Source organism: Cariama cristata, unplaced genomic scaffold (assembly GCF_000690535.1).
Source record: "Cariama cristata isolate BGI_N322 unplaced genomic scaffold, ASM69053v1 scaffold12256, whole genome shotgun sequence".
Taxonomy (NCBI): Eukaryota; Metazoa; Chordata; class Aves; order Cariamiformes; family Cariamidae; genus Cariama; species Cariama cristata.
The window spans coordinates 1-13395 of NW_009621572.1; the positions used below are offsets into that span (position 1 = coordinate 1).

The window sequence follows — 13395 nt, forward strand, 5'->3', positions numbered from 1 at the left end:
GGCTGTGGTTTGTATGACATGTCCTTCAGCCTTTGCATCCTTTATTAAATGCAGTAGCTCTCATTTCAAGTCATTGTATCTACTTAGTTACTTCTCAGAAGATGTCACTGCTGACGTAAATACATTTCTCAACTGATACAGCTGCAGGATGAAAGGTCTGAGGTCATGAAACTCTGCTTAGTTGTGCTTGCTTGCTGTGGGATCTGGTAGTTGTGAATTGAGTCTGACCTTTGTCTCACCTCCACATTTGCTGTCCTGAGGTAGACTCAAGAAATAAGCAGAGTCAATGTTTCTTTTACTGTATAGGAAGATTATAAAAGAAAGCATAAAGTGACATCAGTCCCTGTACTTTTGAACTTTCTGGACTGAGCCCTTGTTTTTAGCCAGCTGCCAGTTGATATTTTAGTGCTGTAAGAAGAGCGTGCAGGTTTCTGCGTGTTAATAGGTCTTAACAGTCTGAGTGATATAGGGAAGCATTCTATTACATGCTTAAAAGGGCAAATGTTGAAGTACACAAGATGCAGATACTAAAATTCTTCTCCCCAGGCTTGACCGTCCCCTGACCTTGTCTGAGAAGATTGTATATGGACACCTGGATGACCCAGCAAAACAGGAGATTGAGCGAGGCAAGACCTATCTGCGCCTACGGCCAGACCGCGTGGCCATGCAGGATGCCACTGCTCAGATGGCAATGCTACAGTTCATCAGCAGCGGGCTGCCGAAAGTGGCTGTGCCTTCCACCATCCACTGTGATCACCTCATCGAAGCCCAGTTAGGTGGTGAAAAGGATCTTCGAAGAGCCAAGGTCACTATTGCAGAGACTTAAATTCTGTCTGTTTGAAAGCCGCCTTCCAGTCGAAGGGAGACATACATTTATTTTTTTTCCCCAGAAGGACAGCCATGAATCAGATATGGTAACAGATTGCCTGGGGTGGTCAGCTCTCCTAGATAGGTCAGATGCAGCGAAGAAACAGAGTAAATGGATCTTTGGGAGTTTTTCAGCTGAGGTTCATCCATTACGTGGTTTAAAGGACCATGAATGCAGGAAAAGCTAGTCTTAATCTGTTAATAATGGAAGCCCAGGTCATATGTGTGTTCTGGAGAGTGAGAAGATATTTCAGCTAAGGGAAGAGGAAAAATCTATTTCGAAAGGAAAAAAAGGGAAACAGATTACTCTAGAGAGTTATGCTCTTTATGCTGCAGTATGGCAGTGTGAAAAACTTCCTGAATGTGTGTCTGCATTGCACTGGTGTATCCTGTCAGGGGGGAGCAAATAACTACTTTTGTTTCCCAAACCATTTGCTAGGGATTAGCAACTAAAGAACGCTAACTGAAGCATATGCAGCTTTCAGGGCTAGCGAGGGTAGGTATAAATATGTATAGAAGCATGGAGGATGTTGGGTTTTATTTGGGAATTTCAATGTGTTGTTTGTCCAACTGCTGATTCACTGCCTTTTTAAAATTCCCCGCTCACTATTTTACTGCGGATTCCTCTGTAGAACCTTCTGTTAAATACGGACATATTCACCTCTGTCCTACCTACGACAATGCATCAGCCAAGGAAGAACGTGCTCTTAGCATAGCGGGGAGGTGGGGGAAATCTTGTTACTCCAAGTGGACCTAGCCTAAGTCCACTGTCGCAGCCAGGAGGAATTGTGCCTTGGACGTTGATACCAAAATTTATAAACAGTAAGCGGTTTGTGGGGGCTCAGCTGCATTTTAAGATTTTAGTCCATATCTATTCTCAGAAACTCCTGATGTTGAAGTAACTGCTTCTGGCTTCTTCCTTCAGGCTACAGTAAAGCAACTTACACCACTCAGGAGTAAATTTGGGCAGTTCTTGCTCTGCTTGTCTCAGCCCTAAGTTGTGCGATTAAGAATTTGGGACTTAATAAATGTGACAGTTTCTTTTCTTCCCTTCACCTCCTGTCTTCCCCTTTCCCCTATTCCTGCATTTGTTCTCTGTAGTGCAATTATATTTGCTGCAGCTCTGAGCTGAGCCGAGTCCCTCCTTTGCCATCCGCTCTGAGCGAAGCAAGTAAAGGTCCTGCTTTCTTCTGACTGGGTTCTGCTTCTCCTGCTGCCAGTTGGCACACAATGAATGCTGGCAGGCCAGAGGGTGGTTTGGATCTGCTCCTGGCACATCAGCATGCTTTACTGGGGAGGGATGCACAAACAGAGTGAAGTGACCCGACTCCCAGTGGAAAACGAGGCGTAAAGAACTGCTGCTGCCTCCTGGGAAATGTGTGCTGAGACAATTCTTCCATTATCTCCAATTTCCCCTTTCTCTTTATTCTGAAGCCTAGCTGCATGAGAACAGTCTTTAAGAAACTCTCTCCTCCTAGTGCTTATCTTATCTACTCTGCCACTCCTCTGCCAAGAACTATCAGGACATAATAGTGTCATACTTCCTTGGCAACCGTGGTTATTCTCACAAGCAATTTTCACGGTGTGACCTCCACCAATAATGGTGATAGCGCAGCAAGAAAGGCAGCATTGTGTGAGTCTTAAACAGGGGACTTGGTAGAATGAGAAATGACACCCACCAACTCCCCTGGCAGTGAACAATTTCCACTTCCATTTCTTAATCTGTAAAAATAAAGCCAAAATGCTTATCTAAGGGGTTTGAAATGTCTGCAAAGCATCTGTAAAGCAAAAGGAACAGCTGGTAGAGAAGGAAGAAGGGGCTAGAAGAGGAGAGGGAAACAAGTTAAAAAACCCCAAACCCTGAGAATACAAGAAATGAGCAGAGCATTTTTAAATGCCTTACTGGCAGGGTTTTCCTTTAATTGTGCTATTTCCCTTGTGCCGTTTGGAATTGGAAACTAAAAAAGATGCTTTAGTAGAGCTACAAGTTGGATGAAATTAAATGGCCTGTTACAGCTGAGTGACAAACAGTCTTTATCCCTTTTAGTTTTAAAAGAGCGATGTGCACCTCCCTCTAGCTGCTACAAAGCTGCGGAGCAGACTACAGACAGGCATGGGAGGGAAGGGAATGTGTTTGAATGAGCTCTTGATGTATGGAAGAACAAAGTGAGTTCCTAATGCTATGCATTTCTCTGTCTGAATAGGACATAAACCAGGAGGTGTACAACTTCCTAGCAACGGCTGGTGCCAAGTATGGAGTGGGATTCTGGAAACCTGGGTCGGGAATCATTCACCAGGTAAAGTGTGGGTATATGTTTGCAATCTTGGAACATGCAGTGGCCCTTTTACCTGATGGTGAAGAGGGAGCTCAAGTGCAAACCCTTAGAGAATTTCACCAGCTTAGGGAAACAACTTGCTTTATTTGGGGCGGGTGGGGTTTCTTGCTTGCTCTCTCTCAGTTATCTTGACAACAGTGGTTTTTCTTAAGGGTTATTTTGGTCAAACTGTAACCTGATGTGTGATTAGGCAGTGCCAGCAGCATGCCTTGTGAATCACAGAAGCTTGAAATGCCTGAACTGCTTGTGGGCTGGCTCCTCTTGGGACGATTGGGACGGTAAGGTGATGCCGTGAAGCTGGCTACATAGGGCTCATGTGAATTGCTTTTGGTGGTAAGGGAAGCAGCTTTGGGAACGTACTTTTTTTAGGGTTACTTTATATTCATTTGGTTCCATAAAAACTAGGAGAGTATATGAGGACACCAAACAGAGCAGCTTACTTTAAGTACTCAGGAATGGCAACACATAACGAGTTGCTATGTGAACTTGAATAAAATGCAAAACAGTTTCCAAGTCTGAGATTCTCTTGTTTTAGCACTTGCAGCTTAAAAGAATATGACTGTTCCAAGATAACTTACCACCTAATGAGGCGTTTTGGTTTTTAAAACCAACACCTGTGGCAGGATTTCCCTAACTTGCTCTTGGTTGATTTGCTTTGTGGGTCCAGTAGACATTTTTCATTGTTCCTCTGAGTCACAGGCAGTAAAAATTGAAGTGCAGCACGAAGCAAAAGGAGAGGAGAATGCATGACTGGTAAGCGTCCTGTCAGCAGGGAACTTGTGACTCTTGTCAAGAGCTCTCTGCTATGTTTTCTTAGCTACAAAATTAGTTACTAAGGTTACCTTAACTTGGTGTGACGCACGAGAGAAAGGAAGTAGAACAGGTGAACTCCCCAAAAGGTTATGGGAACACCTCAGGTCATTTTGGTTCTGAAACCACTCGTAACATCTGTCACGTGGCAACATAGCTCCTTGCCGCGGTTACCAGCTTTCTTGTGGCAAACTTTCTCTGGCTGGAGAAAATTGGTTGTGTTGTATAGCTTCAGAGTCCAGCTCTGGCAAAGTGAGGCCTTGAAAGTGGCCTTTCTCACACGAGTATGTTAATGTGAGCTACAAGCAAATAAAGCTGGGAGTACTAGAAGCAAAGCCTTGGTCTTCTCAATAAAGGGCCACTGTAGTTCTGTCCAAGCTGCTCTGTGATGCACGTGCTGCGAGTTCTCTGCTTCCCAGAAGGGCTGTCCATAATGTTGGTATGGCACATATGCACTGAGAAGTTCGTTAGCTTGAGTTCTCTACTGTGTTACGACCGTTGAAATTTCATCACTTTTCATTAAAGAGCAGTTTTGTGGATTTGTTAATAGCTGAAGAGTCTTGCGTGGAATCAGTAGCAGGAATAATGGGAGGGCAGCCTCTTGGTGTATTTGTGAGGGATTCTCCTATGTGATTAGGTTTTGGCTGACAGCATGGATTGGAGGAGCCTGTCGATATTCTACTGCTGTGGGAGCATAAAGACTATGAAAGGTCTCGCTTGCATTGGATAGGTGAACTGACTTGCTCAGCCGTTGACTAAGGGTGTGGAGACTAAGGAACAGACTCTTGCGTCCTAACAAAGGTGGCACCTTAGCAAAAGCATAAACTGGAAGGGAAGGAGTCTTCCAGTGAAGACTGCTTTCTAAGTTTTCTTACTACCCGGGGATGAGCAAGAATCCTGGGGCAGAGATGTGGTACCTCGTTCTGTCATTACAGCCTCCACAAGGAGTTTGAAAGGGAAGCGAATTTCCCATCCAAACCAAATTCAATACTTTCTTGCTACTGAAATCTGCAAATACAAACTGATCTAAATTCTTGTTCTTGTCTTCTCTCTTGCTGTCTTCCCTCTCCTTTCCCAACAAACAAGCAAGCAAACGATCCATTTTTTATTTTCAGATCATTCTGGAGAACTACTCCTACCCTGGGGTTATGCTGATCGGCACAGATTCACACACTCCCAACGGAGGTGGCTTGGGAGGAATCTGCATTGGTGTGGGTGGAGCTGACGCTGTAGATGTCATGGCAGGAATCCCTTGGGAGCTCAAATGCCCAAAGGTAAGAGCAGAAGGAATACTAATCTTCGCTGTGAAGAGTGAGATATAAGATGTGTAAGAATCATTGATTTTTCAGGCACTACGTATATAAGGCACTATATACCATTACCGTCTTGTTTGTAATCGCACATTGGCTCAAACAGCTGGTCGATGTTTCACTGGTAGTTCTGAGTTTCCATTTCCAGCCTTTTTATTTAGGGACTGAGAGAAAGAGGTGAGTAGTGATCTCCCTTCAGTTGGCCCTGTCAGTGGTTTCAGCCCTTGTGCACGTGTTCTGATACTTCTGGATTTTCTCCTTTTTGGTACAGTGACCACTGAGATTGTTAGGAAAAATTCTGAGGAATTGTTTTGGCTGCTGAAAGGAAATGGTGTCAGTACTATTTTTTTTTTTTTTCCATTAATGTTGCTCAGGTTATTGGTGTAAAACTGACTGGCAAGCTTTCAGGCTGGAGTTCTCCTAAAGATGTGATTCTAAAAGTGGCTGGCATCCTGACTGTCAAGGGTGGAACAGGCGCCATCATCGAATACCACGGGCCTGGTGTGGATTCAATCTCTTGCACTGGTAAGACAACACGAATCTCTTATCTGAGTGGATTGTTGTTGGAGCTGAGTGTTGAGTTGTCTGGGGAGGCTGGGAAGGGAATCAAGCAAGAAGTACTGAATATTCTCCCTTAGCCTGGCCAGGCAGTTAGTACATGGCAAACTGGGAGAGTGAGTCAGAGTGGTGTATCAAGATATCACTCCCTCTCTGTGAAAAAGTGACCTCTCCATTAGATCTTCTTGTGACTTTGAGAACACTGAATGGTTAATTGTGAAGAATCCCATAAGATGGCACGTCAGGATAAGAGTAAGGGTGGAGGTGTTCCAGCATATAGTTAGAGGGTGGAGATGTCAGAGGTGAAGGATGACGTTTTCATTTCAGCCTGAAATAGGCTGTGGATAGAGGAAAGAAACAGGTTGATGGGCATACACACGTGACAGCTGCTCAAGAAAAAGCTTTTCAGAAAAGCAGGGCAGAGGGGAGACCAGAAAGCAGCAGTTTGTAACATGTAGTCGTACAGTAGCTAATTGTGGGTCTTGGGTGCAGAGTGTGAACCAGCAAAAGTTGCATTTGTCTGTAATGATGCTAGTTAGGGCCTAATTACAAGACATGTCCCTTCCTTTAGCTTGAAGTGCAGCCTTTAAGCTGGGCTTCTCCTCTCCATTCGCATGGCTTGGCTACAACTTGGAATATTTCGTTTTACAAACTGAGAGCAATTTGGGATTTTTCTTCTGTGAAATCAGAGAAACTTGACCTGTGATACCTGCTTCTAGCTCATTAAATGTAAAACAGCAGCTTCTACAGCTTTGTTGCCAGGTCCTTGAAAGGCACGGGTGATCCCAGCGCCGTGAGTAAATGTGGGGTTTTATTTTTTATTGTCTTCCGTCACTGGAAGCTTTTTATTCAACCCATTAAATTTCTCACAAATTTCTGGCTCTTGCAGTAAAGATAAATGAGATGGTAGGGAGGGACAGGACATTCATTGCAGGTAGCAGAGGCACCGCTCACTGCTGTAAATATATTTGGTGCTCAGTGCAGACAGGGAGTTCCCTGTCACCCCTTTCGGTATCTGCAAGAATCGGTGTCGCTTCAGCACCTTCCTTGCAGAGAAGTCTGGTCGCGGGCACTGTATTGCTCAGAAATGTTAGAGGCTGAGCCAGACTTTACGTAGTCAGTGTGTCCTCTCTTCTGTGGAATTAGGTTTCTGTGGCTAATGCCCTGATCTCTCTTGGCTTTGCTGTCTTTTCCATGGACTGACTTTTGGAGAATTGGATGGCCTTGGACTTTCTCATTGACCCTGTGGTCTCTTCTCCCACTCCTTTCTCTAGGAATGGCAACGATCTGTAACATGGGGGCTGAAATCGGAGCTACCACGTCGGTCTTCCCTTACAATGCACGGATGAAGAAATACTTGGGCAAGACTGGGCGAGCTGGTAAGAGGGTTTGGGGGTTGAAGTGGGTAGAAGTGTGGGTTCAAGTGAAGGTGTACTCCGGGACCAGCATCCTCCTACAGTGGTGTCTGATGTGACTTCTGACCTTGCACGGTCCTGTAGGTCGTCTGATACAAGCGAGGAGTCTGTAGATGAAGCGGCTGGGGAAGTATATGGTGGAATCCCTGTGTTTAGGTGTTCCAAGCTTTTTCTTTTCCCTCATATTTGCTGCACATCTCAGATCTTCATTCTTTCTTATTCCAGACATAGCTGCGCTGGCGGATGAATTCCAGCAACACTTGGTACCGGATTCTGGTTGTCAATATGACCAGGTGATAGAAATCAACCTCAGTGAGGTAAGGTTTCCTTACTGCTTGCCATCTTGGATGTTGTGATGTGACTTTGCTTTGTGTGAATGAGGACCAAGCTGGGAGTTCGATGTGACGTCCCCACTGCTGTGCTAGAACATACAAAAAAAACCACTCAGGTCTGCTTCACTGACAGCTCCTGCTCCAGTGTTTGTGTAGGAGAATCCTATTTAAACAGCCTCCAGATAGAGCTATGAAAGGAATTGATTTGCTGCTGTGTTTTGGGCTTTCTTGGCTACTGTAATTTCTGACTTTGTCACTGTTTCTTAAAGCTGAAACCGCATATCAATGGACCTTTCACACCAGACCTGGCGCACCCTGTGTCAGATATTGGTGCTGTGGCAGAAAAGGAGGGCTGGCCTGTTGATATCAGAGTTGGTGGGTAGCATTTGCTCTTTCTTCTGCCTTCATCCTTGTGGCATAAATGTTGCTGTCTTGGGATAAGCGATTGGTCACATAGCTTGGGATCCAGTCCTTTAATTACTGCTTTATGTCCTTTGACTTTGCTGCAGTGTCATCTCTTCATGGCCATATGAATTTGCTGGGAAGAGTAGTGACCACCTGGGCCAGGTGTGTGGGCTGAGATCTGGGATAGTTGGAGAGATTTTAATCTCGAGAGGCAGACACTTTTTTTTTTTTTTTTCCTTTTTAGAAACTTTTGAATGATTGGGTTGACAGGAACGTTACCTGTTGAAGAGCACCTTTGTTAAAAGTCTGTTAGTCTGTTGCATGGATTTGTCTGTTGCAAAGATCTGTCAGGAGCATGATTGTCGGTCCTCCCAGCAGTTGGCTGTTGAGCTCTCGGGACATAGTAAAGTTAGTACTTGCTGTCCTAAAGAGCAGGCTTGGATATTTATATACTCACTTGTGGGATGGTAACCTGTCAGCTGGCTTCTCAAGTGTTGCTCACTGGGGGAATGAAAAGAATGCAAATAGGTTGTAAAGGCCACATCCCAGGTGGGAAATGTATTATTCCATAGTGTTACAAATAGGATCAAGAGCAGCTGTAACTGAAAGAGAATTTTTTTTTTGCTGGTTAGCACCAGAGTGCTGTCAGGACAGTACAGTATGTCCTGATGTGCTCTTCATACATGTAACAAAGGATGCTTTCTTTTCATCATTTCCTCCATTTCTTGCCATCTTGTTTTGAAGTCTTTTTTGTCTTTGTGGAACAATCCCTCTTTGTGGTAATTTGCTTAACCAAAGTGCAAGTAGGTGACACTTGGATCTCATAAAACGGTAACCAGAGTAGTGACCAGGTAGCGTGTTCTGACTGTGCAACCTCCAAAGCTGGACAAGAGATTGCTTGTGACCGCAGTATATTGCTGGGAGGCTTGACAGTGTTAGTACCTGAAACCGTTTCAGATTCCTTGTCAGCAGAAGAGGTGGTTGTCCCTTGTTTTTTCTGCTGAGAGATGAGTCAGGGAGAAGCTTCCCTGAACCAAGGCTGCAGTAACCACCTCCCTGTTTCTGTCAAACACCACAGGCTTGATTGGCAGCTGCACCAACTCCAGCTATGAGGACATGGGACGCTCTGCAGCAGTGGCAAAACAGGCACTAGCGCATGGATTGAAGTGCAAATCTAAGTTCACAATCACACCAGGCTCAGAGCAGATCCGTGCCACCATTGAAAGAGACGGTTATGTGAGTATGGCTGCTCTTTACGCTTCCAAACAGTAAGTGTTAAACTCTCTTCCAGACAGCACTTTGGGAGTCTGGAGTTAAATAATGTTAACTCTTAAACCTTTGTCTTCGCTTGTCGTTAGAGGTGCAATTACTGATGTAGTAACCGGCCTTGTGTTACTACGCCTGTGGGTCCTGCTGTCACCTTGACGGTGTTTTGACCTGATATCTTTACTACCTGGGCATATGAGAATGGGATTGGAGCTGGACAGAGCTGAGACAGTTACCAGGAACTGGGGCCCTGAGGAGATAACAGTATGCATAGCAAGGGATGCCTCATGCTGCTGGGATGCCGTGGATGGCCATGGCTGACGAAGGGCTAGCACTCACCTGCAATCCAGTTTTCTCCTGTAAGAACAGTTTAGGCTGTCAGCAAGCCTTTTGTTGGAAGGGGGTTCCCATTTTAGACTAAATTTATGGCAAAACTCCTGTTTGATTTAAAAGGAGTGTTTCTGTGGAGGAACCACCACCTACTTTCCCCCTTTTTCTGTTCAGAAAATTATGTTTTAATTAGTTCTAATATTTAGTAAATGTTAGATGCTGACACAGCGTGGTGACCAAGTCTTTACATGCGGATGCGTCCAGCCAATGCTTAATGCCTCTTCCAACCAAGTCCGCAGTCACCTTTCCATAACAGCTGCCCTCCTAATGGAATCGTTTGCCAGACGGACTCAGCAGGCACACACGCTTGCCTGCGCTGTCACCGATTCTCTCCTTACACGGACAGGAAATGTGTAGGATATTAATCAGACCAGACACTGCTCTTCAGTCAAATATCTGCAAGTAGCTGGGTTGCTCAATTTGAAGTAGGTAGAGAAATGGGAACATTATGGCAAGCTCTTCCCCAGGGTTAACGTACAGCTTTACTGGAATCAAACACCATGTATTTATAAAAATGATTCAAAACTTGTAAATGAGACAAGGAGGGGAATTTGCTTAGGCTTGGTGCTTTGTGTTAGAAGACAACTGTCCCCTTCCCCTGAAAAAGCAACCACAGAAACTTATTCCAGACTTTCTACAAGTAACAAAGTTGTTCTCTGCCCCCAGGCACAAGTCCTGCGAGATGTTGGAGGGCTGGTTCTTGCCAATGCTTGTGGGCCATGCATTGGCCAGTGGGACAGGTAAAGTGAAAGACAGACCTCACTCTAGCTTTGCATCTTTTAGCTCCTAAAGTGCTCTGTGAAGCCAAATTTGATTGTAAATACAATTATTACACTGGGAATTAAAAATATATGCTTAAAACCCCATTGGCCATAGCTGTCTGATAAGTGCTGGAGGAGGAGAAATGAAAGACTGCAGATTTATATTAAGCCTTTAGATGCATGAAGCTGCAGAATGGCCACAAGCGTGGCGGCAAAAAACAGGGAGAGAGATTTGTTATCTGTGAGAAAGTGGACTGGAGTTTGTATGGTCCTTTTAAAATAGGAAAAGTGAATTGGTCCAACTTCGATCATTGGAGTGGCAGGGAGGAAAATTCCCAATCAAAGGCATGGGAGACATACTTTCCTGTGGCTTTGTCGTTGCTAATGGTGGGATGTCCAAAGGCAGTGTACTTAGTTGATTGTTCTTTAGATGGTTCAACAGTGCACAACATGGGCTATGAAAACTGCTCCAGGAATCAGTGTCTGACTTGGTTTTGCACCGTCCTTGGTTTCGAGTCTGTGCTTAAGGGAGGAAAACACGTCCAGGCACCGATTCCTGTTTCCAAAAGATAGTGATTACTACCAAAACCAAGCTGGGGGATTTTAGCAGCGAGACATCCAGAAGTAATATTCCCTTCGGATTTGATGAGCATATTGGTTTCTTTCACAGGAAGGACATCAAGAAAGGAGAGAAAAACACAATAGTCACGTCCTATAACCGGAATTTCACAGGTCGCAATGATGCCAATCCAGAGACTCATGCATTTGTGACCTCTCCAGAGGTAAGAAACAGCCAGAGCGGGGCCGTCGAATAGTTCAGGGTGTCTGGGGAGCTAATTCCTCTGCCTGCAGAAGAGACCCAGTATAGCTTGGTTTGTAGCTTGGCTGCTGGCTTTGAGACTTCTAGGCATAGGACTTTGAAATGAAGAGATGAGGGATAGAATATGCCTTTCAATTCATCCTTTTTTTCTTTCAGATTGTCACAGCCCTGTCCATTGCTGGCACTCTAAAATTTAACCCCGAGACAGATTACCTGACAGGAGCGGATGGGAAGAAGTTCAAACTAGAAGCACCTGACGCAGATGAGCTGCCCAAGCTGGTAACCGCTCGGTGTGGAGATGGAGGGAGGGAAGGCCTGTCACTCGTAGTGTTTTATATGTAGTGAGGGAACTTTCCTGCACTGACCTCTTCCTTGGTGTTAAAGCTAGAACGGGTGCAGTTGCCTGTACTGGCTCGTTCTCTTCATGTGCTGTTGGGGATGGGCTGAGGCTGATGATTTTCCTTTCTTCTTTGGAAGGAGTTTGACCCAGGCCAGGACACCTATCAGTACCCTCCCAAGGACGGCAGCGGGCAGCATGTGGATGTGAGCCCCACCAGCCAGCGCCTCCAGCTTCTTGAGCCCTTCGATAAGTGGGACGGGAAGGACCTAGAAGACATGCTGATCCTCATCAAGGTCAGGAGCAAAGCAGGGGAACACAGGCTGTGACAGGACTGCTCGAACAGGGCTTTGCACATCAACTGCTAGAAGCTTCCGATGTGCCTTTGAGCTATCTGTGATTCCCTCCCCTGCAACCACATTGTTATGAAAAGTTATTACAGCAATAAAAAATGTTGAGGAAGGGTCAAGTCATCGATCCGTCCTAAAACATTCTTCTCTTCTACTACCCTTTAGGTAAAAGGGAAGTGCACCACTGACCATATTTCTGCAGCCGGCCCATGGCTTAAATTCCGTGGCCATCTAGACAACATCTCCAACAACCTGCTCATCGGTGCCATCAACATTGAAAACGGCAAAGCCAACTCTGTGAGGAATGCGCTAACCCAGGAGTTTGGGCCAGTCCCAGACACAGCCCGTTACTACAAGGTGAGACTTTCCCCTGACACATCTGTTTTAAGAGGATGTTTACACTTTGGGCAGTCTGTGCCCAGACTGAGGATCTCACCCTCCTGCTCTCAAGTAAAAGCAGCTGTGAATTCACTGAGCATTGAGGTTTTTTCTTCGGACTTACTCTGATGATTGCAGTTCCTGTAGGAGATTCTGTCCCTACATGCTACGGGGAAGAGGGAGGAGAAATCATAGGTGAAAGGGGAAGAACTCCTTTAGGCACTGCACACCTTACAAGGCACGAGTCTCATGAGAGGGCAACTAAATCTTGCCTCCTGGAGTGTTTCACCTGTGACTAGCCTAATGTTTAAGTAACTTGTAATCTTGTTCCCTTCATTCTTTAACGCTTGGCTTAGAATCTCGAGAAATGTCCTTTTACCCTCTGGACAACTTGGCGGTGGTCTCAGTTTGGTTCTTCTGGTAGACAGAAGTTAAAATTTTCCGTACTGCTTTGAGAAGTAGAGCAGGGCTCATGGCTGGTGTGAATGCTGCTCTGGCACAGGACCATGAAAGGGAAGGTGGCAGCAAGGATTTGCTCTGGATCCCAAGGGCGATCCTCCTCAGCCCTCGTTAGCGAAGGGTGGCAGTGCCTGACTGCTGTGAAGCACTTCATTCCCTTCTTTCCGTCCTTCCTCAGAATTGAAGGGAGCCTTGTGGGAGAAGGTGTCGTAGCACAGCACTGAAGTTAGATGTGTGGGTGGCTATTTATTGTTAGTTCCTCACTTGAGTGACTGCAGAAATGTAAATCTGTTTCTTTTGTCACAGAAAATGGGTGTCAAATGGGCAGTTATTGGGGATGAAAACTACGGTGAGGGATCAAGCCGGGAGCACGCAGCATTGGAGCCACGTCACTTGGGGGGCAGGGTCATCATCACCAAGAGCTTTGCCAGGATCCATGGTGAGTCCCGCTCCCCCTGTGATGTGTATAAACAGGATGTATTTGGGTTGGGTGGAAGCCGTGTTCATCTTGCCCCAGGGCTCAACACCTACCGGCACAAACCCTGTCTGCTGACAGATCGCAAGGTCCCTCTTGTCAGGAATCACAGAATGGTTGGGTTGG

At 45.6% G+C, this 13395-nt stretch overlaps 1 protein-coding gene across 1 annotated transcript; it reads left to right on the forward strand.

Annotated features, from left to right (window-relative positions):
- Window positions 1-546: 546 nt before the first annotated feature.
- LOC104154564 (aconitate hydratase, mitochondrial) lies at window positions 547-13233 on the forward strand (the record flags this gene model as incomplete). Its single annotated transcript, XM_009702016.1, has 14 exons — window positions 547-805; window positions 3072-3164; window positions 5129-5287; window positions 5698-5848; window positions 7156-7260; window positions 7522-7613; window positions 7898-8003; window positions 9112-9269; window positions 10356-10429; window positions 11121-11232; window positions 11427-11549; window positions 11748-11903; window positions 12123-12314; window positions 13101-13233. Coding segments are annotated over 14 exons (1913 nt in total), but the record flags the coding sequence as incomplete, so codon positions are not given.
- Between the last annotated feature and the right edge of the window lie 162 nt (window positions 13234-13395).